Here is a 27,714-nt window from a genome sequence, read left to right on the forward strand (position 1 = left end):
AACGACACTAAGCCCTGGAACCGGTTATCCGCACACGTGCTTACCGCAGCTGCCGGTGCACTCACAGCCCCTGCAACTAACTTATCTAGTTGGTTGTCTGATATGCAGAATTGTTCACAGCATTTCTAAAAGTTGGGGCCTTGGTTTGCTGCCTTGGCCAATGATCCAAACACTACTTATTCACCACGCTGTAATCGCATCCTTTAGCCCTGCAAACTATTCAAAACACATACTTCAGAGCTGCGTGAGGCGGCACTCCATTTCTCTTTGCAGTACACTGAAACACGCGTTGTATAGGAAATATACAGTGCGGGTCCCTTTCCCTTTTCCACAGCTTCGTTATTACCTGCCCGTCTCTCCTGGAGCTTTGTGCAGCGCTGATGTTCTGCTTCCTGTCCTGTGCACTGGGACAGCAGCCCAGGGGCCACTCTTTATGGGTGTTGTACTTTTTTCATCTTTGCTGTTCCAGCTTGCACTTTCTCTCAGGTATAGGGGTGGGACTTCAGACTGGAGGCTTGGGAACATATGTGGGTAAAAATACATGAATGAGCTTCTCACAGGGCGTGGTTTAGAGCTGGCCTGGGTGAATAATTCCTTACAAATAATATATTGGGGAAAATGCATTACTGATCTAGGGTGGGCAGCAACCATCTTTGCTCTATTTTTATACAGTGCCCAGCACCATGGGACCCTGGCCCCTAGGTGCATCTCCAATTAATAATGGAAAATAGCACAAGTATGAAGTCCTAGGCATTGGCCTTAGACTGCGATCATGAGCAAGCAGCACAACAGAGAGATTTAAAAGTTGATTAAGGACAGAGAGAGAGAAGAAAACATTGCAATTAAAATATTTGGAAACAGAGAAAGAAATTGACATTTGTTCTGGAAAAAAATCCTTTTTATTATTGGTTACACATTTGTAAGTTAGAGCTTTCAGTAAAATGCCCTGGCAACACACCCTGCCCCTTTGGGTGGAAAGAGAGATCAACTCAAACATGGTAGCTTGGGCCTGATTCTCCAGCTGTCAACTGGAGCAGATCCCCAGGAGGTCCTGGTGTTACCGCAGTATAAGACGCTCTTCCTTACTCCAGTCTTATGGAGGCAGGCCCATTTCCTCAGCAGCTGGGATTAATTCTGGCTAATTCACATAGAAGACGAGAGAGGATAGAAAACAAATCAAAGTTCCTTGGTGTGGTGAATTATTCTTTTACCGGCTGCTGCTGGACACATGGGCTCATCTTTTGCTGGCATGTTTGACATTCAGTCACCAGTGCTTTCATCCCAGCAGAGTGACGTTCAGCCTGCCATGGTACAGAGGAGTTGAGTAAATTGTTACTGCCAGGACTGGAAACCGAGACACAGCGAAATGCTGGAGAGCGCAGAGGACAGGGTAAGCCCATATGTTAGGGAATATTCGACTGGGGCGGGGGGATAACACAAGGTATCACAGGCACCTGAAGCCTGCGTTGTCTTTGTGGTTAAGGTATGATGTCCTCTCTGGTTTCCCCAAGGCTGTCTCTGTGGCCTAGATGTGCTTGCCAAAGCCCCATCTCCACACCTCCAGATCCAAACACCCAAAGGTGCCCGTGGGGCGCTAGACATGTCCACCAAGGGTGTGGTCACATGACATGGCCAATCAAATTGGTTCCTTGGTGCCTGCAAATGTGAACAACCTTCCTATTGCCCAGACCCTTCCTTGGTGTTACCATGGCAATTTGTGACCTCATTAAAATCCTTGGAGGCCTTCCAACATTTTCAGTCAAATTAACATCGTTTTCCGGATTCCCTTCTTGTTTGCTTACGGGAGCTAGGTCACGCATGGGGCCGGGGGCCTAGGCTTCCCTGTCCACCTCTTCAGCTTAGCCATGTTTTCAAGCAGCAGGTGCCCACCCGGCGCAGTGCTGCAGAGGCCTCTCTTCCATCCCCCTTGCCCCCTGACCACGTGCCACTCCACTCATGGAACTGACATTTCTGCCTGGCTTGGGTTTTACGGTCGTGCCCGTTACCATGGTATCTAAGCAAGCTGGGCAGAGTTTGGTGCCATAGCTCCAGTGGAGTGGAGTAGCATGATGCCCCCTGGCAGAGCCCTGTCCTTCCTGCTGGCCAGAGAGGGGAGGGATAACACCCCACCGCATCCTCTTTCCCCTCCCCTGCACCCAGCTCTTCCCGGGCTGCTGCTGTGATTTTCTTCCACTCTGCAAATACCAGGGGCCAAAATGAAGGAATTGCAGGAAATTAAATTAGCCCCATGGAAATAAGGAGAGGGGTCTCCCTTTGTCCCCCTCCCCCACCTGTTCCTGTGCTCAACTGGCAATAAACGAGTGGGTGGCTTGGAATCTCCCCTGGGGTTGGGGGGAAGCAAAGGCGCTAACGCACCAGGGAGTGGTGAATGCTTTGGCATGCGAAGGGTGGGTCTCACATTACCCCAGCCTGGGAGGACCCCCGTGTATAACCGCTGAGGAGATTCATATTCAAACTGAGAGCTCGGGAGGGGACATTGTTTACATTACTCCAGCCAGGCCACAACCCCCCTTACCATGTAAACACAGGCGGTATTTAGAGGTTAACAGATTACTGGGCCATTAACCAGGGAGACTCCCGCTTCTGAGCCTGGGCATGTCCCTGCTCTCAGGGGGAGGGTTACACTGAGGGGCGATGGACTCCTTCAAATCCAAATCCAACTTCGCTGGCTAGCAAAGGACCGCTGGGGCTTTGCAACCCGGCTGCCCGTTCTCCTGGCCTCCACAGGAGAAGCTGCGCCTGCCCGTTCCCGTGTCCGCTCCCCGGGCGGGGAGACGCAGCGCTCCCTGTACTTCCCATGCAAGTGTGTAGGCGAGGAGGAGAAGCTAAAAATACCGCGGGCTCTGCCATTCGGGTACCGCCGCCGCACGCCGCTGGTGCGGGCTGGCCGCGCACCTGCGCTTCTCCGGGTGGCCGGGATCGCCCGGCTGCAGCTCAGGCGGGGGCCGCGGGGGTCCGGCGAATCCTGGCAGCGTGACCCGGCGCCAGGGGCGCTACTTGCGCCCCCGTGTCCACGAGCCGGGGCTCCGCGCGCGGCGCTGAAATTCGCGGTGCGCGTGGGCCGCGCGGAGCCCGGGGCAGGGCGCAATGCAGCGGGGCCCGCCCCGCCGGGCTGCGGGCACCCGCCTGCCCTAATCTCCCTCCCCCCGGCACGGGCAGCGCCCGCCCTGCCATGGAGACGCGGCCGCCTGCGCGCCCGGCAGGTCCCCCCTGCCCGTAGCCGGCTGTGCGCGGCTCGGTCCATGGTGCCGCGCTTGGCTCGGCTCGGCTCGGCTCGCATCACATGACTCCCCCGCTGGCAGGATCCGGGGCTCCTGCATCCAGCCGCGCTGCCAGCCGAGCGGGTCCGTCCCCAGCGCGCCGGCCGGGGGCTCTGCAGCAGGCGGCGCCGGGGCTGGGCGCGGGCATGAGCCGGCGGCCGGGGGCCGGGTGAGCACCGGCCGGCTTGCGGCGCCGGGCACCATGCAGAAGGGGATGCGGCTGAACGACGGGCACGTCGCCTACCTGGGGCTGCTGGCGAAGAAGGACGGCAGCCGCCGCGGCTACCTGAGCAAGCGCAGCGGGGACAACACGAAATGGCAGAGCAAGTGGTTCGCGCTGCTGCAGAACATGCTCTTCTGCTTCGAGAGCGACTCCAGCTCGCGGCCCTCCGGCCTCTACCTGCTGGAGGGCAGCGCCTGCGACCGCGCGCCCTCGCCCAAGCCCTCGCTCTCCGCCAAGGACTCGCTGGAGAAGCAGGTCGGTGCCGCGCGGGGAGCGGGGCGGCCAGTGCGGGGCTGCGCCGCTCGGGGCCCCGGAGCCCGGCTCCTGGCGGGGCGCCACCCCGGGCACGGGTCAGCGGGGGCTGCGGCAGGGCAGGGCAGGGCACGGACCGCTTCTGGGCAGTGGGCATCCCGGCAGCGCGCCAGGGACCGCCCGGCTCGGGGAATCGCAAGGGCCAGGCTGCCCCGGAGACCTGGGATAGAGTGTGTAACCCTGTGTGCGCGTGCAATAGAGAGGGTGCAATACAGTGCGTGTGCAACATAGTGTGTGTGCAATGCCGTGTATGGACGTGTGCCATACAGTGCGTGTGTGCAATAGAAGGCATGCAACATAGTGTGTGCACGCGTTCAATAGAGTGTGTGCGCGTGCAATAGAGCGTGTGTGTGCGTGTGCAATACAGTGCGTGTGCAATGTCGTGTGCAATGGAAGGCATGCACCATAGTGTGTGCGCAATATAGTGCGTGCAACGCCGTGTGTCTAGGTGTGCAATACAGCGTGTATGCACTACAGTCTGTGCACGCTCGGGCGGTAAAGCCCCGGAGGTGCACAGGTGAGCGCGCCAGGTAGCGGTGGGGCTGCAGTCGCGTGGGCCGGGCGAGGAGGGGGCTGCGCCGGGCAGTGGGCGCTTCGTGCCCGCAGTGCGAGCGGCAGCTGGGGCGCGCTGCGAAAGGCACCAAAGGGCAGGGGGCTCTTGGAGGCGCTACCGAGGCGCAGCGGCGGGTTAATTCATTAGCGTTAAGCTGGGGACTCTCCGGAGAACATTTCCCGACATTACGGGGAATCAGCCGGATTTAATTAGGCGGGTCCTTGCAACGCAACGGCGCCCCCCGATGGACGGAGAGCGGAAGCGGCTCTTCCGCAGCCCCCTCGGCCCGCAACGCAAAACCAGCTCCCGCTGCGCGGGCCCGAGCCGCGTTTCTGCGGGTGCGGCTGGGAATGCGCCCTGGGCGCAGCTCGGCCTCTGGCCCTGCCCGGGCCTGGGGGCCTCGCAGCCTGTGCAGCGCAGGGGGCGGCTGGGCTGGCACCGGCTGAGTATTAATCCTGGGCATTACCCTGGCGCCTAGGGACAAACCAAGGCTGGGCTCCTTTGTGCCAGGCGCTGCACAAACCCAGATGGGCCCTGGCCCAGGACAGGGTAGAACCCTGGCAGGTGCACAAGGGCAGGGCAGCAAAGACCTTCGTTCGGGGGAGGGTGTTAAAAACCCACTAAAGGTGTTAGGAAAATACCCGAGGAGTGTGGGGCTGGAAAAGTCGTGCTGGGCCAGCGACTGCCACTGCTGGTACATGCCTGTCCCTCGCCATTTCTTTTCCAGTCGTTCGCATGAGTTCAGGGCCTGATCCAAAAGCCCATTGAAGTCAATGGGAGCCTTTCCACTGGTTTCAATGGACTCTGATCAGGCCCTTGCAGTTGACACATACCCTGATGGGGAAACTATCACACAAGCAGGATGTCAGATATAACAATACAAAAGTGACCTGTCCCCTCTGCTGCCCCCCGCCAGGCTTGCAGATGGGCTGGCAACTGGTCTAACGTGCCTGGCGTTTGTGGACATACAGGGCCTCATTGCTTTTCAAAAGCCTCAGCCCAACGTTTGATGATTGTGTGGTGCTCTAGCTGTGTGCCCGCACGGCAGTGTTGACATCTGCCTTCCGGAGCTATGCGCAGGGGAAGACAAGTAGATGTCCACATGCTGTCACTTGTAGCCATAATTAATCTTGGGCGCCAAACTGCAGGTGCAAATATTTGGTGCAAAATCACATCTGACATGCCAGAGGTCGGTGGGACGCCCTTTGAAAATTCAGGCCCATTATGTTTGTCACCTGAGCTTTGTCTCAGTCCCAAACGTCAGAAGACTCTCTACCTGTTTTTCTAACAAAAGGTCCTATGCTAGGTTCCTGTCATCTTGGAGGCACTTAGGGGCGAGACTCTCGCGTAAGATAACATTTCATCAAGCGTTGCGTGTTTCCATTGTGCCCATTAGGATATCATCTGCCTGGATTGTGGTGTGTCTCAAATAAGGGAGACGTTCATGCAAATTCTACAGCTACAGGAGCAAAAAATGTGTTTTCAAATCTGCGAATGCCAATCCACATCCCGAATTTACCAAATTGATCCCAAGCCAGCTCTGTTCTATGGGGTAGGCAATAACTGATTTATTCTAATGACAGTCACAAGGCAAATGATATCCTTTAAATGAAGTTCAACACCTGGGTTAGAGACGTACAATCAAGCATCTCAGAAGTGTCAATAAGGATTCATTTCTCGTCATTTGATGTCGTCTGTGCATTGTTAAGAATCCCAATAGATTGTGGGTCTAGTCCTGAAGTTCTTACATAATTCTTCCTCCGGCAAAACTCTCACTAACAGCCGTGAGAGCGGCTTGAGTCAGAACTGCAGGATTGGGTCCCCGAGGGGAAGATTTAAAATGTGACATAGTCTGGTGGAACAATCAGTTCTTAATTGGCTCCAGATGAAGATGGAATGATCAGCGCTCAGAAAATAGCAATATTGAACTAGTAAGTCTGGGCTGCAGCCTGGTACACCCTGGCAGATTTTGCTGAAGGGAACCTTTCCAGCGTGGCTTAGGGTACACATTTAAATGTCCTCAGTTGCAGTCACGGGGCCTTCTTTCAGTTGTTTGCAAGGCTGAGCAAAGGGGAAAGTTTTATTTTCAAATAAGATGTATTTATAAAGGTAGGAGAGGAGCCTGGCTTCCTTGTATCTAGGCTGCCTGGAGTGTCCTCAGCTATCAATGGGATTTTCACAGGGCCATACCAAGTCTAACAGCCCACCTCCCTTTAGAATGTAACTTGCTAGATGTTCCTGCTCGCGTACACCATGCTGGCTAGCTGCATTATCACTGTTTGTATTTGTTGTCAGGCGCTCAGAGCCATTAAGCACTAACGTAAGAATGTCAAAATCCCTTCAGATTTCAAACTGCACCTAGAAAAATGACCCTAGAGGTAAAGGGCGGATTGTTATCTCGTGCTGTACTACACGCCGGCCGAACCTGGATCCAGCACAAATACTTCGGAGTCAATGAAGCTGCATTGATTGGCACTGGTTTTGGATCTGGCCCGTACTGTCATATAATTTGTTAGAACAAACAATTCTATAAATCTACTCAAGCAGTTGAAGGCCTATTGCTTTGTAAAGGAATGAATCAGTGCTTTAGATGAGGCAAATGGCAGCTAGTTGGATGCTGGGTCTGCAGTGTGTTCTGTCAGAGACAGTGGAAGAAGAAAATGGTTAGCAAGATTTGAGGTTTGCAGCTCCTAAAAGGCAGGTAGCTGAAGTCTGCAGAATGAATGCAGTATTTCCTTAATGCATCCCTTGAACAGAACCGTCTTCCAGGGACACAGGCCTTCCCTTCCGTTCTAAGACTAGATCGGTGAAACTAATTGGAAAGGAAAAGTGCTGAAGACTTTTCCAGCATTAGAAATGGTTGTTTTTTATTTGTTGCCTATGGATACTTTTCTCTCTAGACAGCTCTCATTAGAGCCGTGTGGAAGACGGAAGTTCTGTTTTGCAAAGCGTTTTGAGATTTCAGAACATGGCTCCGTTCTGAATCATTGTGAAATTGTTTTGGGTCATTCAAAACATTTTTGTTTTGACAACATTATATCATTTTTGTTTTGACTTTTATTTTGTATTATACTTTATAATAATATAGAATATAATACAACATAAATGCCAAAATGAAAAGCCATTTCAAAATGAAAAATCAAAATGTTTCATTCCCAATACGTGAACATGTCCTGTGATTAATCCCCCCCCCCATTTTTCCCTAAACAAGTTCCAGTGAAATTGATCTGATTTGTGTTTTGATTTCAACTGAACCATGTATTCTTGCATCTGAAGAAGTGAGGTTCTTACCCATGAACGGTTATGCTCCCAATACTTCTGTTAGTCTTAAAGGTGCCACAGGACCCTCTGTTGCTTTTTACAGATTCAGACTAACACGGCTACCCCTCTGAACCATGTATTCCAGCAGACTATGGTCCCATCAAAGTTTCTCTGCCCAGCTCTAGCTATCCCACTCATCCCCAGAGTCTCTGAGCACCTGGTCTGTGCTAAAGAGACTAGTCAGAGGGATCTTTTCTTTCGCCGTCCGTGCCCTGTTCCTGGGTTACTGTTGTCGGAGAACAGAAATGATTGTTGTTGTTGTGGGGAGCTGGTTTGGAAGAAGCTGGCCTGGTCTTTCAATCTGGGGGCAGTGAGTTGTGGTCATTCTAACCAGCTCCAGACTGAGCCCGCAGTCTGGACAGCTCCATCTCCGGGGCAGCTCTTTCGTCCTAGATTCAGTGTTGTTGAGTTTTTGACCATGGATGAAACATCAACGAAAGGTTCTGGATCTCCAGCTGCAGTGGAGGATCCTTTAGCACCCTTTGTGCTCCTCTGATTGAGGGTCCACTTTGCACCCATTGGTGCCAGCTGCCAATCACCCCAAGGGCAGCCAGAGATCACGAGGGTGCAGGGACACCAGCCTCCACCAGGAGCTGTGGTATAGAAGCCAGTCCAGTAAGGCCATATCACCCAGGGATTATAATATATGGAGATATCCCTATCTCACTGAGCTGGAAGGGACCCCAAAAGATCATTGAGTCCAGCCCCCTCCTTCACTAGCAGGATCAAGTACTGATTTTTGCCTCAAATCCCTAAGTGGCCCCCTCAAGGATTGAACTCACAACCCTGGGTTTAGCAGGCCAATGCTCAAACCACTGAGCTACCCCTCCCCCCAAGGCAGAGCCATGTGGAGCCAGGGTTGCTGGGTTTACGGCTGCTTTGTGCAGGGGAAGGGGTCCGGGGCCCAGAATGAGGCTTAGCCCACTGGAGAAACCTGCAGAAAAGTAGATTCAGTTCCTTCAATTAACCCCACTTGATGTTATGTTCATGATTACTGAGTGACATAGGAGACAGCACATGGGCTATACAGATTTAGGGTCGCTGTCGGGCTATTTATGGTTTATGGTCTGAGTTCACCAGTGTGCTAAAGAGCAGTTGAAGGGATGAGTTCCGCTTTCGAGGATTGTCTGGGCATCACTGTATGTGAGCAGAGCAACAGAAAGGAATCTGAGCTTTGTCCTTTGTGCAGTGCTGGCCTGGCTGCACGGTCCTGGTCCGACACGGATTGCGGGGTGTGCACCTCTCAATAACACCATTTGTTTGTAGCCAGCAGCTGTCTCCACATCTGTTATCTGAGCGCGTGAGGCGTGGCGTCAAGGAGTGGGGCTGGGCAAAACCTTTGACTTGACATTCAGATCCAAGGTTTCGTGAACGAGCGCTGTCTCGCTGGAGCCATTTTCCCATTGGCGAGACTTGTGCCAGACATGGCGTGGGTGGTTCGCCCTATCAGGACGGCTGTGGGAATTTGAGGAAGCTTTGCACTGTGTATTGTAAATGTTGAGTTGAGTTGGTCAGTTGGTTGAAATCACATGGGATTTGTTCTGGTTTCCTAATTGGCTGGATCGACTGCATGTGGTTAGGATTGCAGAAGCTCTCGGGGGAGAGGCTGTCTTCCTGCTCTCCCATTTCTGATCCTCTTCATTCTCTCACACAGCCCAGCCAAGTCCTCCATTCTCAGCACCACCAGGAAAGGGGCATTCAGTGAGCGGAGATAAAAAGCCACCGTGGTGGGGTTCTCTCTGCAGGCCCCAGGGCAGCACGTAGACAGGTTGCAGGAGATGTCAAAAGAGGGTCAGGCAGAGTATTGCTGAGACACGGGGCAAACGTCCTGCTCATGTCCCCATTATCCATCGCCGTGGTCTGATGGCGCTGCTGGGGGATTGAAGGCCCTGTGCTGCAGCAGATCCCAACCGTGGTGGCTTCATCCCAGGGGCATTAACGTGCCGGCGTTTGCTTTATGCCATGTTGGGCATGCCTGGCTTCAGTAGCTCACCCGGGCCAGCGGAAGCTGCAGGCAGCCATGTCCCTGTACTGGACCATGGCACCAGTGCAGCGCAGGCAGTGCGTGACAGCCTGTGCTCTATGGACCTGGCCGTGTAGGGAGTCACTGCTATCCACACCGAGGATGTAGCTGGGTGTGTGCTGTGTGACCCCTAACCGCTGCAGCCACTTTAGCGGGTCCGTCCATCGCAGGTTCTCCTCCAGGGACCGAGGGTCCCTTCCCTGAAGCAAGAGCTGGGGGCCCCACAGAATTTCGCTCTGCACTGGCTGCAGGAGCTGGATAAGCAGTGCATAGCCATCCAGCCTGCACACGACACCTGCAGAGTTTGTGTGCTGCTTTGTAGCTCTCTGGCAGCAATGGCCCCTGCGATGGGGTGTACCAGGCCAGAAGGGGTTAACGAGAACCTGTGGGCTCAATCAGTCCCGCCCCGCTACACCTGCAAGAGGTGTCAGGCCTGGAGGGAGGAGTTCAAGGGGCTGAACCCAGCTCAGGTGGGGCTGATCAGGCAAGAGAGCAGCCCTGGCTCTCACTCCGGGAGAGAAGCCTGGCGGGAGGCAGGGAGCTGAGATGACCTGCTGGCAGACCCCTGGCGGAAGCTGGGCCTGCCCCAAGAGAGACAGGGAGGAAAGCTGGAGGGGGTGAGTCTGCCCAGGGTTCTCCACACTGGTGGAGGGGCCTGTGGGGATGCCCTGCCAGGGACTAGAGAGAACTGGCCTGCAGCGGAACCGGCTGGGTGGCCGGACACGCTAAGATGCTCTCCAGGGAGCCTGGGGTAAAGGTTTAGAGCAGTGGTTCTCAACCAGGGGTACCTCAACTCAGCTAGACATTAGCCTAGCTTTACCACAGGCTCCAGAAAAAGCCCTAGCGAAGTCAGTACAAACTAAACTTTCATCCCGACAATGGCTTGTTTATACCTCTCTAGGTGCTCTACACTGACATGTCAGGACAATATTTCGATTCCAGTTGATTTATTTGATAGCTATATGGTAAAAATGAGACAGTCAGCTAGTCTTCAGGAACAGTGTGGCTGGGACACATTTGTATTTTTATCTCTGATTTTGTAAGCCAGTAGTTGTACGTGAGGTGAAACTTGGGGGTACGCAGGACAAATCTGCCTCCTGAAAGGGGTGCAGTGGTCTGGGAAGGTCGAGAGCCGCTGGCTTAGAGCACGTCTGATACGCTGGGTGCCCAGGAAGAGGCCGAGGCAAAGGTTGGAGACAGGGCCAGGTAGCAGGTGGTCTAGAGGAACAGCAAGGGGGGTAATAAGCAGGTGAGGCCTGACAACAAAGGGTCTCTGGACTGGAACCCAGGAGAGAGGAAGGGCCAGGGTCCCCCACCAGGCAGCGGGGAAGGTGGAACGGAACCCCCCTGACCGGGGTAAGGGCTGTTGAAACCCCCTCCAATACTGGGATAAGGACTAGCCAGTCCAGAGTCTGACCAAAGGCCCCAGGTGAGATGGCCGGCGGGTTGTTGGTTGGACTATTGGCTTGCTCTGGAGGGGGTGAGAGACCACTGCAGGTCAGAGCAGCTGTCAGCAGGGGCTGCAAAAGGAGGGGAACCAGCTACCTCACGCCTCACCATGAGGGGTGAATCAGGCCCCTTCAGTCCAGCAGCCCTGAGCAATGTCCCCAGGCCCACCTGGCTCTGCAATATGACCCAGGGAAAGATGCAAGAGCAGCATTGATGAGACCCTTGGGCCTAGACTTACCTGGTGGGACGATCATGTGCTTCGTGCTGTTCATAATTCTGGGCGGTGACAGTCTCACCTCTGGCATGATCCCCAACTGCTGAGCGCGTGGTTTTGGCACTCCTTCGGGGCAGTTTTGGTACGCAACGTACATGGGACGGGACACAGGTTAACACAGCAGGGGACAGGCTCAGCAGAACCCCTGCGCAGCGGCAGACCAGGGTCTGGCCATATAAGCTGGCCGGGGTGGGCACATGCTGCTGCTCTGTGGGACTGAGCGGAGGAAATGGTACATTTACATGCTGCTTTAAATGCTCTAAAATACCCTGATCCTGTTCATCTGCAAACCCTCTCTGAGAGGTCTGTGCCCCGGGTTTTTTTTAAAGTCCTCCTCCTGATAATACAGGTTATGCTTAGCCAATCAAAGGGCACCATAGCTGTGGGTGAGACAAATTACAACTAGGCAACAGAACTGAAAGTTTGATGAAAGAACAGGAGTATTTGTGGCACCTTAGAGACTAACAGATTTATTTCAGCATAAGTTTTCGTGGGCTACAGCCCACTTCTTCGGATGCATCTGAAGAAGTGGGCTGTAGCCCACGAAAGCTTATGCTGAAATAAATGTGTTAGTCTCTAAGGTGCCACAAGTACTCCTGTTCTTTTTGCGGATACAGACTAACACAGCTGCTACTTTGATGAAAGAACATCTAGTGCTCGGAGTGACTGGTCCAACCCATAGACTAAAAAATTCTTCCCCAAATTTGTCACGTCAGTCCAAAGAATGAGGAAATTTGAGGAAATCAGTCTTCTTGCTGGCTCTCTGTGCACAGGAAAAGAATCTAAAGTCATATAATTTATTCTCTCAGTGGTAATCGTAACACAACAGAGAGAAACAATAACGTATGAGGCAAAGCTACGTTTCAAGCCGAAAGCTAGATTTATTGCCGTTTACAGCCATCACCTTGAATCCAAAACCACACTGCTGGCAGTGGGATCTAGAGCAAATGAATGTGTTGTATTTATGAACTGTGCAGTGCAGGATTCGCTAAATATCCTAATTTACCACAAGCAATCAGGGGCACATTTTTCAAAACACTGACATAAGAAAGGATTCAAATGTGCCTTGATCAATACAGTTCCCTGTTGTACATCATCAGAAATGCAAATCACATTTTAATTAAAATAGTTTCTTGCACAGTTTTCCCCTGTCTGTCACATGCAGCTCCAAGTATATTTGTTCATCGCACAATCAATATTAGACACTCAAATACCACTGAGCCCTCCATCAAGTGCAAATTTTACCAGATTCCTGATATTTTCCCAGCCAATATTATGGGCCAAATTCTCTGCAGGTGGAAATAGGCACAATTCTGCTGCAGTCAATGGATCCGCACCCACTTAGAGCTACTGGGAATTTGGCCTTGTATTTCTGGCATACAAGTAACAGCTACCGTTAAGCAGTTAAGATTTTTTTTTTTTAATTATTTTCTCTGTTGCTATTAACTTGGGGTAAAAATCCATTATGTAAAATCCTCAAAATCAGTGGCAAAACTCTCCGTGACTTCAGCAGGGCCCGAATTTCACCTCTTGTGTCTTTTTTACTTTTGATACTGGGAAAACTTACAGCATGGACTTGGCCCTGCTCAGGCCCAGCTTGGTCCGTCCGTCCTGTCTCTGCCGCACCAGAGGGTCAGATTCTGCTCTCCCAGTTGTGCAAAGCCCATTGGCCATTTCTTTGTTCACACACCCAACTATTGGCCTCTCATTCTGGTGCTGAGAGAGAGTTGTGGTCGGAGCACAGGCCTGGTGTCAGGAACACAACGGTTCCAATCTCAGCTCTGACACAGGGATGACTAGGTGGGTTTTGTGACGGGTTCCCCCCGGGGTGCCACTGGGAACTGGGGTACCACTGAGCCCACCTGACCCACCAGCCTGGGCTCCCTTTCACACTGTGCTGCTGTGACAAGTTGCCAAGCTCTCCAAGCCCGCTCTTTCACCAGCACACACACAGGTCGGGACAAACCCAGCTGCAGCTTCACACAGATGCTGAGAGCAGCTCTGCATGGGAAGGCTCAACTAAGGAACTGCCCCGTTACTCAAGTTCACCCACCCCTCTAGAGGGTAAACCCCAAATGATACCGTCTTGCACTGCACAGGGAACTGTACAGCGTAAGCTCATGAAGTTCACCCCCTCCCTCCATGTGGAGGAAGATGTGCAACAGCTCTCTGCCCCCCCCCCCCGTCACGAGTTGTGATTTCCGCACACTGGGTTTAGACCAAGCAAAAACAAGTTTAGTAACTACAAATGATAGATTTTAAGTGATTATAAGGGATAGCAAACCGATCAAAGCAGATTACCTTAGTAAGTAAACAAAACCACAAACTGAGCTTAACACACAAGGTAGGTAGGATATGAATTAGCAAATTCTCACCCTGTGTGATAAACAGGCTGGCAGATTCTTAAGGCACAAGCTGCCTTGGCTTTCCCAGGTTATCATAGACAGGCTAAAAATCCCTATAGCCTGGGACCATCACTTCCCACAGTTCAGTCCATGCCCCCATTTGCTGGGAAGCTCTTTTGCTGTGACCTGGGTCAAACAGTTCCCATTACGTAGAGCTATCTCTGAGAGGTTTCTATTGTACACAGTTCCTGGGGTAATCCTTGTGCTTGTGTGTATTTCCTCAATGAGCCATTAACATTGTTTGGCCTTTTTACTGTTGTGCCTGAAAGGCTGCTTGTGGGTGTGTTCAACCTCGCAACATGTTTCAGTAACACATACATAGCCAAACTTCATAACTTCACATACGACGATAGCACATACAATCCAATGAGATAGTAATGTCTTGCGGATCAAGAGTTTTAGAATGATACAGGACGAGGCGCATTTGGTACAAAACACATCCTAATTACATGACGGGGTGACTGTTGGAGTGCCAGGGTGTCACAGGTTTGAACAAGTCTCTTAATCTTCCTGTTTCATGGCTACAGCGAGGAGAACGGGGACTTCTTCCAGAACACCTCAGTGACAAGTGACATTAGTAACTGCGCAGATTGCTTTAGCTAGTCACATTTTCAGAAGCACCTGGGTGACCACCGGTTCAAAACATTCATTGAGTCTACACCCCTGGAGTTTCAAAACGATCCACACCCCCTCCCAGGCGTGCAGGGAGGATTAATTGGTTATTTTGTACAGTTATTACTGTGCCAGCTCACACTGAAGTTTAGAGAAGATGGAATAAAGCTGCTAAAGTGACCAGGTGACCAACCAACCAGACTGCTCCTGGCTGCATGGCCAGAACCCTCCTCCAAAAGATTAAGGCCAAGTTTTTCACAATTGCATGACTAATGCTAGGTTCCAAAAGCCAGAGCTAGACCCCTATCTGAGTGGCCTGCTTTAAAAAAAAATGGGAAGTATTTGATTTGTTGGGGTTTTGTGATTTCTTTTTTAAACGAAATTATAATCAACATTTTTATCAAAATAGTTGAAATCATTATCGAAACGTGTCATTTACTGAAGACTGAATTTTCAGAAAACCTTGGTTTCTGATAAACAAAAGATTTTTGATTTTTAAAAAGTAATAAAAATTGCAAAAAATGAAATATTTTTGAATACATCAACAGGTTCGGGGGATTTGTTTTCAAAAATTAAAAGGTGATGGTAAAAGGCGGTTGTGTAATTAAGACAACCTTTTGTTCAGAAAATTTCCATCGGCTCTCCTGAGCCTGCAGCTGTTCCCGGGGACGTTAGGTACCCAGCTTTGGAAACCTTGGCCTAAGCCTCCCTAACATGCTGGAGATCCTGTAGAAATGGAAAAGCTTTTAATTTAAAACGTTTTCTAGGCTCCCACATCATTAGCCAAGACGGCTGAAATAGGGGGAGCATGTCAGAAACTCAGCTTCCAGCCAGTGTTAGAAACCTGAATTCATCCAGAGGCAATCGGAATTTTGAACGTATTAAGCCTTTCACGTACGAAGTCACAGACTTCCCTGTTTGATTTTTGAGACATGACCCTCATGTCAGTCCTTCCATTTTTTCAAACGCTCTCATCTGACCGATCTCTAAAGCCTGCTGCCAGAGACCCAGATTGGAATAAGAAAGATACTGTCCCTGACTAGCACAGCCACGTCAGCCCCAGGACATCCTGTGCTGTACCACTCAGCGGCACATCCCCGGCTTGCAGATTCCTTGTAAAGAGGCTGAGATGCTGCACCAATCAGAACATTAATATGTAAATCTTTTACTGAGCTATGCATGTCAAATATTGCCAGGCTTAGGGACGTCATATAAAAGTGATAAGTTTCTTCCAGTGACTATTTTAATGAAGAATAAGGACCCTGTATATTAACACACTTCATTTTCAACCCCCCAATAAGGTGAAATGGTGTATTATTTGGGGCCTTCCCTTTCTGTCTAGCTCCCAGCAGTCGTCTGAGTGCAATGTTACCTGCTCACCTGAGCTTGGCGAGGTTTCCACGCTGACATTCACATTTACCACATAAAGAAGAGACACAGGGGATCAGCTTTTCCATTCCATTGCTCCAGAGGCAACTAAGCACATCATCACTGCGTCTCCCAGGGAGCAGACACCATCCCACAAGCACTCCTCTCATCTTCATTCCAGCCCTAACCTGACAGGAGAAAGCGCTGCCCAGACTCCCAGTGCATTCGAAATCAGCACAATAATTAGAGCAAGGTAGGAGAATTCAAATGAAAGAACTCAGACCTGGGAATCAATGCAGGAGAGAGAGAGAAATCGATCAACATTAAAACAAAACTAAATATTGTGTTACTCCACAAAGCAAAGGAAACAATTAGGATGAAATTCACGCCTGCACAGCGGGGTTAGCTCCAGAGTGGGGCAATAGTTAAGTCCCAGCAGGCCTATGCACCCCTGATGCACCCAAAGGCTGAAGCAGAACATAAGTGGTGCAAAGATCTAGTACAAGCTCTCTGCAGAAAGCTCTGGAGGGGGGACTGGAGCAGGGAGGGGCTTGTTAACAGGTCACCAGTTTGAATCCGGGCCCCAGGTCAGGACTGACTACAAGTTGCTACCATCTGCTGTTGTGTAATGAGCCCATGTCCCGTTCCCAGTGAACATACGTCCAGACTACAAACAAAACCCCATTGCAACTGGCACGCTTGCTGGCGGTGCTCCGAGGGAGGCCTCAGACAGACGAGGCTGTGAAAGTGGCTACGCTGCCGATAGGAAATTAGCTGCTAAAAATGAAATGGGGACAGGATGCAGGTCCAGCAAAGATGATTCCGCACCTTGCAGAGCAGACCCCTCTGGCTCTGTGTTTTCTCCACTCACAGGAGCGTGTTTGTGTTCTGCAGTTATGTGCACGTGCACCAGGAATATTACTTTATGGCCTAAAGCTGAGGACAAACCTTTTTGCCTTGGGATTTTCTATTCTTTTCTGTAGGCAAATGAAGGGTCTGGGTCATTCATCCACTTATGTCTGAGTGACAGGCCCTGTCTTCTGCAATACAAATGATATTTAGGTCAATGAAGTTAAAAGCTTTATTGCTAGCTGTTGATTTTTAGGCTCATCCATCCAAAGCAGGAAAATGCTGCTGTCTTGCCCTTTATGTCAGCTCCGATAACCGTCAGCTCCGTGAACAGCCATCCGCACACCTACCCGCCAGGACAAAGGAAAGGCAAATTGGGTCTTGGGTTAGGAACTCTCGCCAATTCCAGAAGGCAAAGTGGGAAGCACTCACAAATAAGTGAATGTTGGGAGGCTCGGATAGTGCATAAAAGGCCCTAGGTAATGACAGGACAAAACCACTTCACGTCCTAAAGGAAAGGGGACGGATCACTGCTTGTGTCTTGGCATGGTTTCTAGTGACCATCTTCTGTCAGAACTGAGGTCTGCTGGAGGTCCGAGGACTGAATTTCTTTAGAATTTCCTAGCCATCATATCCAGGGTTTAGCTGGAGGAAGGCGGTGGGCGGGGGAGAAAAGCAATGATATTCTACCAAGCCCCACCCACTGGAGCTGCCAAAGTCTCATGTAATTTGCTGGGCTCCACTACCTGCTCTCTCTCCCAGCAACTTCCCAGCAGTGTTGAACGGGAGGGTAGATGGGGGGAGCCCTGCTGCCCCCCACCAGGGAGCCCTCAGGATGGGTGACTGGTCACTCAACCACACCTGAGCCCTCTCGAGGTCTGCTCCACCCCCACCCCTCCCTGTAAGCCGTGATGGCAGCACCTTGGAGTGAAAGGCATCTCAAGGGATCCACATGGTCACTTCATTCTCACTCGTCCTCGGCCTCCAGCACCAGTGCAGCTCCCTGCCAGCCCGGACGGACCAGGCTGACGGCCGTCCGGGCACCCAGGGATTACTAGGGATGCTTTGACACAACCTGGTTTAAAATCTTCCAAAGGATCTTCTCGGCTGAGCAATCCGCAGGCACCCGAGTTGTCTCAGCTCCCCAGAGTCCCGTTCAGCTTCTGTCACCCTCCAGGAGCTCTTACAAAGGACGGTAGGACTTGGTTTACATGCAGAATGCATTGCAGGTTGTGAGGCACCCAGATACTGTGGGAACAGCCATGTAAGTACCATGGAGAAACGAAGGAGCGAGAGTCTGAGTAGGAGCAGTGGACTTGGGACCCTGGGGTGAAATTCACCCCATGCAGAAGCCAACACAAATGTGTGCACCACTTCTAGCCTAGCTAAGTTCTGTTTTGAGGGCGTCAGTGGTGCACAGGACTTGTGCTGGTCTCTGCATAGGGTGGAATGGGACAACTTGCCCGAGTCAGAGGGGCTGCAGGATGGGCTCTCTCCAGAGGTCGGTCAGTGGAAGCCTGTGGCCAGGACCTGGACAGAAAACACCTGAATGTGCTAAATGGGAAAGTGCTGCAGGATGTGCTAAAAAGAACGGGCGAGGGGAATGACTAGGCGCTTTTAGCTGAGCCCGCTGTACAGTCACACGGCTGTAACGAAGAAAGGGAGAAGGGTGCTGGGCGAAACTGCTGGAGTCATAGAATATAAATCAGACTGCGAGCAAGGCTATATGTAGATATGAAGTTCCTTTTAGACCTCCCCTGGAATGCTTAACCCTCGCTGCAGGGCAAACCCTCCTTGGGGAAGTGCAAGGTGGAGGATCAGGAAGGTTTGGGTCTCAGAGAACTGGAGCAAAAACCAGCTTAAATAACGTTGTGGTTAGTTTAAAATACAAGCGCCACTAAAAGTCAGAGGTGAAGGTGCCTCCACGCTTAGCTCATCTGCTGTGCGTTTCACTGGACTGAAAGAGCCCAAATGTCACAACCCTTGGGCACCGAAACACTCTTTCCAATGGTTGTTTTTACAGTATCAATACCTAGTGGAGATGGGCCCAGGCCACGAGGTTGGACTAGAGACCGGGTCTGAATCCAGACTCGCCCCGCCCCGTTCACAGGCAGTGAGTCCCATGTTCAGATCCTTATTCTGAAGCTTTAGGCTGGGGTTTTCAGAGCAGCCTAAGGGGGAAGGCACTCTGTTCGATGGGAGTTAGGCACGGCAGCTAACTGGCTGTGAGACTCCCAGCTCTAGACACAAATCTGTAGAGTGCATGTTGCAGTGCTTACCAGAATGGGCTCTCTGCCGCCAGCTCCAGTCTGCCCCACCAACAGCCCCGATGTGCCCGGGGATCGGACTGTTCCGCTCCACGAGGAACACGGCGTGGGGAGCTCATGCAGGGTGCCGGCGAGCCCAGCTCCCCAGGAGAGCCCTGCAGCTCCCCGCACAGATAGGTCTGCCTCAGGGCGGGGCTGGTGGATCCCCCACTATCCCAATCCACTGGCCATTGCCCCACGGGGCCAGGATGCAGGTGAAGGGGCTGCGATTATGTCTGCCCGGTGGTCTGCTCCCTTACCCAAGAGCCACCCTGTACCTGGCTACCCAGTCAGAACAGGTGCAGAGGGTTTAACCATGAAGCAGTCGGTCTGTGTGTGTGACGTGTACGTTATAGATGTGTGTGGATATAAATGATATGTGTATACACGTATGGGGGAGGCAGTGATGCCCAGTGGACCAAGCACTGAGCTGGGCCTCAGGAGAACTGGGTTCTGTTCCCAGCACTCCCACAGACCTGCTGGTTGACTTCAGGCAAGTCATTTCACTGCTCTGTGCTTCTGTTCCCTTGGCTGTAAGAGGAGGGTGGTGATACCGACCTCCTTCATAGAGCGCGTGACGATGTGCTGATGAACGGTGCTAGGGGTTGGCATTGTTACTGGCTGTTAATAGCACGGCCTGTTTCTGCAGTGCACTGGATCCAGTGCAGTTCTGTACCAGTGGGGGAATAGCTACGTAGAAAGGCTTTACAAGTATCTTGGATCATAAGGGCATGCTGAAGCCACTCCAGTCTGATGGCTTCCTAATACCCAGGGAGGGACATCAGACGCATCAGGATGAAATTCCTGTGGACATAGTCCTGCCCACTGATGGCTCAGCCAGTCTCCTTGGTTAATCCAGAGTCATTTGTCAATGATGGGGAAGCGGAAATAGCTTCTAGGCAGACGCTTTGCTAGGGTCTACACTTGTCTCAGTAAAAACAGCCAAACTGGGGGTTGCGGCTGGTCAGAAATCAGCAAATGCAACAAATGAAGCTCCCGGAGCTGAGAATGCACCTGTTGCCGTGTCCGTTTTTATAGCTAAGCTGCGAACCCCAGTGCGACGGGGTATGGAGTGGCCCTGGCTGTACCCCCGAGAGACTCCAGCCCCTGGGCTGGGCTGAGAGGAGAATCCCAGGCCCTAGAGACTGCTCCAGGTGCTAGGCCTGGAGAGAGGTGCTTGCAGCGCTGGCCTGTTCAGGTCTGTCTGCACTGCAGCTGGGGCAAGCCTCCCAGTCTGGGTAGACAAGACTGGTTAGTGGGGACCACTGCAGTGTGCTAACAATAGCTGTGTGGACGTTGCAGCTCCAGTGGAGGCCTGGGCTGGCCACCTGAGCTGAGAGCCAGGGGTGGAGTGGGCTTCAGACCCACAATGCCCACACTGGGGGGCTTAATGCGCTCGCGGGAGCAGAACTAGCACAAGTCGGTTTCCCGGGCTGGGCTGCTCACTCCCAGCTGCAGTGTAGACATACCCGTAGGCTGCTAGGAACCGGAGCTGACCGCTGTGCCCCTAACCAGGGGTACCAGATAAGATGCCAGGGGCCCTGAGAGGTGAGGGAAGGACAAGGAAGAAATGTTTTGGTTCTTTGCCCGAGAGACTCCAGGACCAAACCCAGAGTGGCGAAGCCAGGCAGTTGGCTCCCTTTCCTATACAGGAAGGTACACAAGTCCCCAGACGGTATAAATACAGTCAGGCCCACTTTATTCTCACTGGGACCAGGTGAAAGGCAGCTGCCCTGGCTTTTATATTTCCCCCTGGCTGAGGCTGTAGGAAGCTGGGACTGAACGTCTTTTCCTTTGGGCTGTGACCCCAAGGTAGGTGGGTCCCATGACACTACTGCTCGCTGCAGGGGTAACCGAGGGAAATCCTGTGGCCTGTGATATCTCCGATGCCGTGATCCTGCCAAGGCAGGCAGGCACTTGTGCCTCTCCAGTGCCACTTGTGTGGATCTGACTGTAGCGTCAGGGCTCAGACGGCTCTTCCTGGTGCCATCCCTAGCGCCAAGCGAGGTCAGAGGCTGTGATGTGTGGGTGCCTCAGCCCACGGAGTTAGTCTGCTCCTTTCAGAAATAATGCCAGAGTGCTGAGTTTGATGTGTGAGTGATACCAGAGAGGGATCCTAATTCAGTAAGAGAAAAGGTGGTGGGAGTTTTATTATTCAAACATGAAATAATTTCCTTCTTTCACATGCACCATGCTTCCCGAGTTCTGTCTGGGAATAAATCCGTCAGAGTGGTACAATGAACCCCCAGGTATACGTTCCAGCAACTCCCGGAATTAGATTTTAATTGTATATGAACTGACTTTCACTGCTTCTAGCAGGAGCAGAATCCTCTACTCTAGTCACATGAGTGACTTCAGCCGACTGCCTGCCTGACGTGGGAAGGTTTAGCCCCCATGTCTTCAAACCTGAAATTGGAATGCAAGGTACAATTACAGAGAGGATTTAAACTGCAGTTCACTAATCCAGCTGGCTGGAGAAGTGAAACAAAACCCCCAAAGGTCCAACTCTCCGAACTGGCCAAAAGACAGATACTGCCTGCAGAGTTCCCTACAGAAAAGTGCATTGCACACAAAGATGCTTTTGATCCTGGCCCTGGCCCGTGTCCCACTGTCCCTGAGCTGGCGAAGACTCGGGGCTAAAATCAGTGATAGGAAAGATGGTGGAATGTAGATCCTCGTATGCTCATTTCGGGCCTGCTCCCCCGTTGTAGCCATGTGAAGGGGAAGCTAAGTGCCTGTGACTTGCACTCACACTGTCTTCTGGCTCCTGACATGGATCCCTGCTACTTTATCTTTCACCTTCTTAAATCCTCACGCTTCAGGGCAGAAACCGAGCTCTAAGAAATGAAACCGATTAAGGCAGAGACTTCCCTGCAGGTAGGTCACCCAAAATTACCTCCTGCTGAGTTTATTGCTCTTTCCTCTGAAGCAGTCGGTGCTGGCCAGTGTCAGAGACGGGAGACTGGGCTAGCTGGAGCCCTGCTGGGACCTGCTTTGGCAATTCCTACGTTCTTCCTGTTCTCGGGGTGTAACTGGGACCCATTGGGAGAGTGGAGGTAGGCAACTCTACGGGGTTCCAACTTCCACCTCCTTGCACGTCCCGTCTGAATGTGGGCTACGGGAGAGGCAGCTTCTGGTGCTGCTCCAGCCCGTGAGCAGTGATGGGAGTCGAGCTCAAAGCCGTTCTAGTTCCCGGGGTGGAAGGCTGGTTGCTGCGATGGGGGGCTTTGCTGGGCAGGGGGTGTACAGTGCGGGGTCCCAGGGCTCAGCGGGAATACAGGGGATCACTGGGGAACACAAAGTTGGAGTGTGACCTGAACTGACCAACGCAGGGAGGTTCGTTGGTTCAGCACAACGGGCTAGAGCAGGGAATGTGACGGTAGCAGCCTTCAGCTTTGACATGGCATGTTTGAGCCTTAAATGGGACTCTCCAGATTTTTGGGCTCCTTAATTTTTACCTGTAGGTTTTATGGTGTGTGTTTATCTTGAGGACACAGTAGGTGATGCCTCCCTTCCTCAAGTCAAGGCTGAACAAATGCCCCAGCTCCTAATCGCTGGGCCGTTCAGCCTCTCAAAAGAAAACATTTAGGTACGTGTATGGCCATCATCACCCCCGGATCTGAGCAGCTCCCAAACTGATATAAAGAACAACCAAAAGCTCATTGTCTCCACCTGTACAAGTAGCTTGAAAGGCAGCAATGCATTCCTTCCGCCTCTCCCTCCAGCTGCCCCATGCGAGCCAACGGTCAGAAGAGCTTGCCGCAGGAAAGCGAAGTCAAAGAAATACTCGCATGTCGTTCTGAGCACAGTGTGGTCTCTTGTGGCTCTGGGTTCCACCGTCCAGGCCCCGCTCTTGTGAAAGGTTTCACGCCCACACTCTCAGACCTTTCCTCGCTGCCTGACAGGTTCGTTGCTCCAGTGGAGTGGAGCTGCCATGGGAAGTCCTGGTTGCAGAGGGAGAGACAGTCTCTCCGGTAGCTCAAGCCATTCCCACGGTGGGCGTTGACTAGCAGAACAGAGGCCTCTTTGCTCAGTGGGGAGCGACGGCAAAGAGCAGAGCACCTGCCTGTTGGGTTTGTGGAGACCAGTGTTGCGAAGCAGAGAGGCTGCTGAAGTTTGTACCAGTTGGAGACTTTTAAGATGCCTTGGCTTCATGCACAGATATATGAGTTACAGTGCTGGAGCCCAGAGATCACAAATGCATGAATCCCGGGGGCCAGATCTGTGCCTGATGGGGTGAAGTGTTCAGACTTCTGGCCAGTCTGGGTAACGATGGGCATTGTTTGCAGCCATGGCTATTTGAGCATCCAGAAGCGTCGAGGCGCCCAGACGGGCACTGAGGCTGTGAACTGACTTTAGCATCATTAAAAATTCAGTCACTATCAGCAAGAATGCTGAGCCTGTGAACTCCGGTCCCTCGGGCAAATACTTACACAGGCAGTTATGTTCCTAGCCCATAGTACACCCCTCTCAAGTGTCCCGCATTGTGCAGGACATCCTGCATCTGGCCTGACTTGTAAAGTAGTCCTGTGGTCCCAAATTGCCATTGGGAACTCCTGCTCCAGCACCCATGCCCAACAGCAGTGGAGATCCCACCTTCTCCCACTCTGCATGTACCGCACGCCACCCCACGTCCTTCCAGGACAGCGTGCAGCTGACAAAACGCTCCATGGGGCTGCCGGGGTGGGTACCTAGGACAGGCCCCAGTGGGAGGGGAGGGGAGGGAGTTCTGACACGGGGGGAGTCTGGGGAGAGGGTGTGGACTGGGGGTCTCTGACACAAGGACGAAGGGGGTCTTGGGGAGAAGGGAGGGACACAACACAATAACAGTGAGCATTAGAGTAAATGAACTTTTTATTTTGTTGTAAATAGCAACTTTCTACATAAAGCGTGCGGCTGTGCACAGAGTGCTGGTTTGGTTTCAGGATCAGAAGTTCCAGGTGGTTTGTTTAATAAAATAGTGTGTTCACTACAGAAAAAATGATGTTCCTCAGGGTCCCTCATTTCCAAGGCCAGGGGGTCAGAGCTAGACTGTAGGACTTAAATTCCCATGTCAGTTTCAGCTGGGGAAGTTAATGTTCTCTTCTGTCTTAAAGAGCTAGGTCCTGTTCTGTGTGCTGTGAAACAGCCACCGTGCCCTTCCCCAGAAATAACCGCATTTCACTGGGGGAGGAAGTGATCCCCAGGTACAGCCTGTAAAACAGGGCCGGTTCCATTGAGAGATGAGAAAAGAAAGCCTCCATTTACATCTGGATGCTGCGAAAAGGCTCATTTCCATAGCTTTCAAAGCCTTCCTTTCTGTAGTTACATTTACAGCGTAATTATGTTGGAAGCTTAATTAAGTTCCCAGTACGGTAAAATGTATCAGCCTTAAATCAAAGGCGCTGGAGTGGTGCTGGGCCCAGTTCACTCATGCTCTCCCAGCTTGTCACAAGCAATGTAGCAAACGCCACAGCCAGGCCCCTGAGGGGCGGAAGCACCCACAACTACAGAGCTCTGGCCTTGTGTCATTGATCTATAATTATTGGTGGGCGACTGCCCTAGCTGAAGCCTGTGTGAAAAGATCTAAGTCACGACCAGATCCTCCAGAAGAACAAGCCGGATGGTGGCCTTGAGCCTCCAGCTGAAAAGAGTGCGACCAGCCCTGAGGAGGGGAGAACCTGCTCAAAGCTCAGGGGTAACCCGGCCGCTTGAAAGCTTTCATCCGGAACTTTTTAATTGTAACGATCAATGGCCTGGTTTCAAAAACAAATATTCATGGGGGGAAAATCATTTTTTCAGACTTTCCTCAAAAAAACTAAAAAATTTGGATTTTGAAACTGAATTCTTTTCTGTTTTTGTTATTTCCTGCTTTTAAGCAGCAAAATGGAAACCGGAATAAAGGGAGAGAATAAACAATCGGGGGGCTCGTTTTTATTGAAAAATCAGACATTTTGATTTTTTAATAAAACATACTTGCCATTTTTGACCAGCTCTAAGTCCCAGAGTCACATCAGCCTTTTGTTTCAGCAAACTGTGAGAGCTGGGTTGCTGCAAATCTTTTTTAAAACAGTATTCCCTTGGTAGCCCTGGAGCAGGATGAGAATTGCTCTCAAACGAGAGCTGTCATTGTTGGTACAACATAAGAGCCCATTTAGTTAGAATCACCCTCGAAGAAATGGGTTAAATTACAGGAAAAAAGAATTTGCAAAATCTCAAACTTCACAAGCTCTGCACAAGCGTATTAAAAAAGGAAACATAATGGAGATGGAGAAATAAATGTGTGTGTAAATAGCTCTGTAGTTTGATAAACAAACAGGTTCTGTATCGGAGATTCTTCGTCATCAGTAATAGCATCTTCAGGGGGAAGAAAAATAAGTCAGTGCGAAGAAAAGACAGTTTCTTAATTCTGCCGCGGGATGGATTTGTTCCTGAGGAAAGCAGCTGCCGTGTTCTGCAGGAAAATCCGTTGTGGCAGTCTTGCAGCGCTGCATCCAGGCCCCACGGAGGTTTGAGTTTAGACTCCTTGGCAGAGCAGCGAGATGTTTTGCATGCATAAAGTGAGAACAATGTCCCCTTCCTGACAGTGCAGCACGCCTGCATGACGTATGCAGAGCCGGCAGCCATGCTGCCCACAGTGCTGAACGCCATGGCGTGGTGGAGGGAGGGAGTTCCTGAGGGAAAGAGGGTGACTTTGTTTCTCTTGCAGCAAGATGGAAGGATGAATCTTGTCCATGGGATCAGCAGTGGAAAGGGACTCAGGCAGACGTCTCAGGAGGAAAATCTTCGTGAGATGGTGGGAATAACCCTGCGTTAGGTGGTGAAATCAGCACAAAACCGCTGGCATTTTCAGAAAAGTTCTGGAGATGTCACCGAATGCATGCGAACTCTGAGGGGGAAAAAATTCTCCTTTCCGTGACCAGAACAAAATTCTGAAAAGTTCTAGAGGCGTTGAATTCTAGAACCCCCAGAGTTCTGGGTTTGAATTCTAGAACCCCCAGCGTTCTGGGTTTTAGGTTCAGGCTGCGGCCACCTCTTCCCCACGCCATTCCCTACCCTTCCCTGTGCTGGGCCCTGTAGCTAACGCACTAGAGAGGGTTTATGGCACACATTCCTATTTCACTAGTGGGGGAGAGCGTCAGGACTAAGCTCTCTTGCAGATCTAGTTAGAAAACTGCAGCAGTCCGAGAAGGGTGGCAGATTCCCACCTCTGAAAGGACCATGTGTTGGAGCATGTGAAGAGCCTGCCCCACGTGGAGTGATGTACAGGAGTTCGCTCGGGGTCAGGAAGAAGTAGAGCAGATGCTGTTGGTATCCAGTGATGTGCCAGTTACTGAGACAGGGTGGCCAGCCAAGCCGGTCTTGTTCTAGAGGATAAGCATTACGTCAGTCTTTCTCACAGGCCTGTATAACCAGCCATAGCAGACGGTTTGTGCAATACACTCGTGTGCTCTCTGCATCTGTCTGGAGCTGCAGATCAAAGCCACCTGCAAACTCCGGATAGCACAGCACTCTGCTCCCGGCCTGTGGCCAACCCCCCCCCCCCCCCCGCCCCCGCCACCATTGCACTGGACTCCTTCATTTCTGAGTTGAATGAAGAGACCTCGTCCTAATCTACAAGGGCCAGGACTGGAGATGTCAGAGGCTGCCTCTCTATCCACAATGACCCACCAAGACAAGTGCTGTCTGCGGGCCCGCTGCAGCTAGCCAAGCCCAGACTAAGGTTCTCGGACATGGGGGCCCAGCGTTTCCAGCAGTGGGACCTGGCTTTGGGAGTGCTGTGGAGAGGAGACCAGACTGAGGCCGCACCTGTCCCAAGTCCAGGTTTAACTGAAAACCTCTCCTCTCCTCAGTAGTGACACCTGGCTCTGGCCACCCCAGGAGGTGCCTGGCATGGGAAGTTAGGACGAAAAGAAAGAGTGGAGGCAGAGAAGGATCAGAACAGGCTGTGGGGGACGTGGGAATGGGGGCAGACGGAGAAGAGCACCCTCGGGGAACACTTGGGGCTACCTTGTCCAGCACTTGGAATATCACTGTGATGAGCAACTTATGGCAGGTCTGTAGATAGGCATGCGTGACCTTCAGTAAACTGTTCGCATCTGACCCACAATAAATCCTTCCAACCAGGGAGGGAATTGCTGTGAAACGCGTGTGTCTTGTCTGCTAGCTGACAAAAAATCCAAATTCAAAAATAAATGGGCATGGTCCCTAACCGAGCTACTGTCTGTCTGTAATTACTGTACACGCTTATGTGGCTCAATGGAGTTTGTGCCAGCTGGTGTCCTGTTACCTGGAGTTCTCAGAAATATTTAGACAAATCAGAGAATATCAGGGTTGGACGGGACCTCAGGAGGTGTCTAGTCCAACCCCCTGCTCAGAGCAGGACCAACCGCAACTAAATCATCCCAGCCAGGGCTTGTCAAGCCTGATCTTAAAAACCTCTAAGGATGGAGATTCCACCACCTCCCTAGGTAATACAGATGAGTAAACCGCAAGCTGTTAGGTTTTTGCAGAGATCTCTATTAAGTCAGGTTTCTTGCTAAACTTTACTACCAAGCAGAAGCTAATGGCAGAAAGAGCATGTTCTAGCAGGGTTTGTATTAGTTCAGTGTTTCAGTGGAGTGTCTGACATTCGAGTACGTTACCTGTTTCCTAGGAGACAACAGGAAAGCTCATGAACAGCGAAATCCTAGTGCCTGTGCTGGCTGCCACCATGATCACAATTAACACAAATACTGTAAATGTCAAGGGAAGCTAAA

At 51.7% G+C, this 27,714-nt stretch overlaps 1 protein-coding gene and 1 long non-coding RNA gene across 3 annotated transcripts in view; one reads left to right on the plus strand and one right to left on the minus strand.

The window, feature by feature from the left end:
- Window positions 1-876: 876 nt before the first annotated feature.
- On the minus strand, window positions 877-3,654 carry LOC135973881 (uncharacterized). The gene is made up of 2 exons (XR_010590909.1): window positions 3,526-3,654; window positions 877-1,301 (listed from the first exon to the last, which is right to left on the minus strand). It is a non-coding gene; the product is annotated as an uncharacterized LOC135973881 (long non-coding RNA).
- Window positions 3,381-27,714, plus strand: part of RASGRF1 (Ras protein specific guanine nucleotide releasing factor 1) — an 88,925-nt gene continuing 64,591 nt past the window's right edge. Inside the window, exon 1 of one of the 2 annotated variants that reach the window (XM_005300664.5) lies at window positions 3,381-3,759. In XM_005300664.5, coding sequence (XP_005300721.2) covers window positions 3,484-3,759 — 276 coding nt within the window. In that variant the 5' untranslated portion in view covers window positions 3,381-3,483. The remainder of the gene's footprint in view (window positions 3,760-27,714) is intronic. The other variant, XM_008170496.4, reaches the window with a different exon arrangement.

This window comes from Chrysemys picta, chromosome 10 (assembly GCF_011386835.1).
Source record: "Chrysemys picta bellii isolate R12L10 chromosome 10, ASM1138683v2, whole genome shotgun sequence".
NCBI lineage: Eukaryota > Metazoa > Chordata > Testudines > Emydidae > Chrysemys > Chrysemys picta.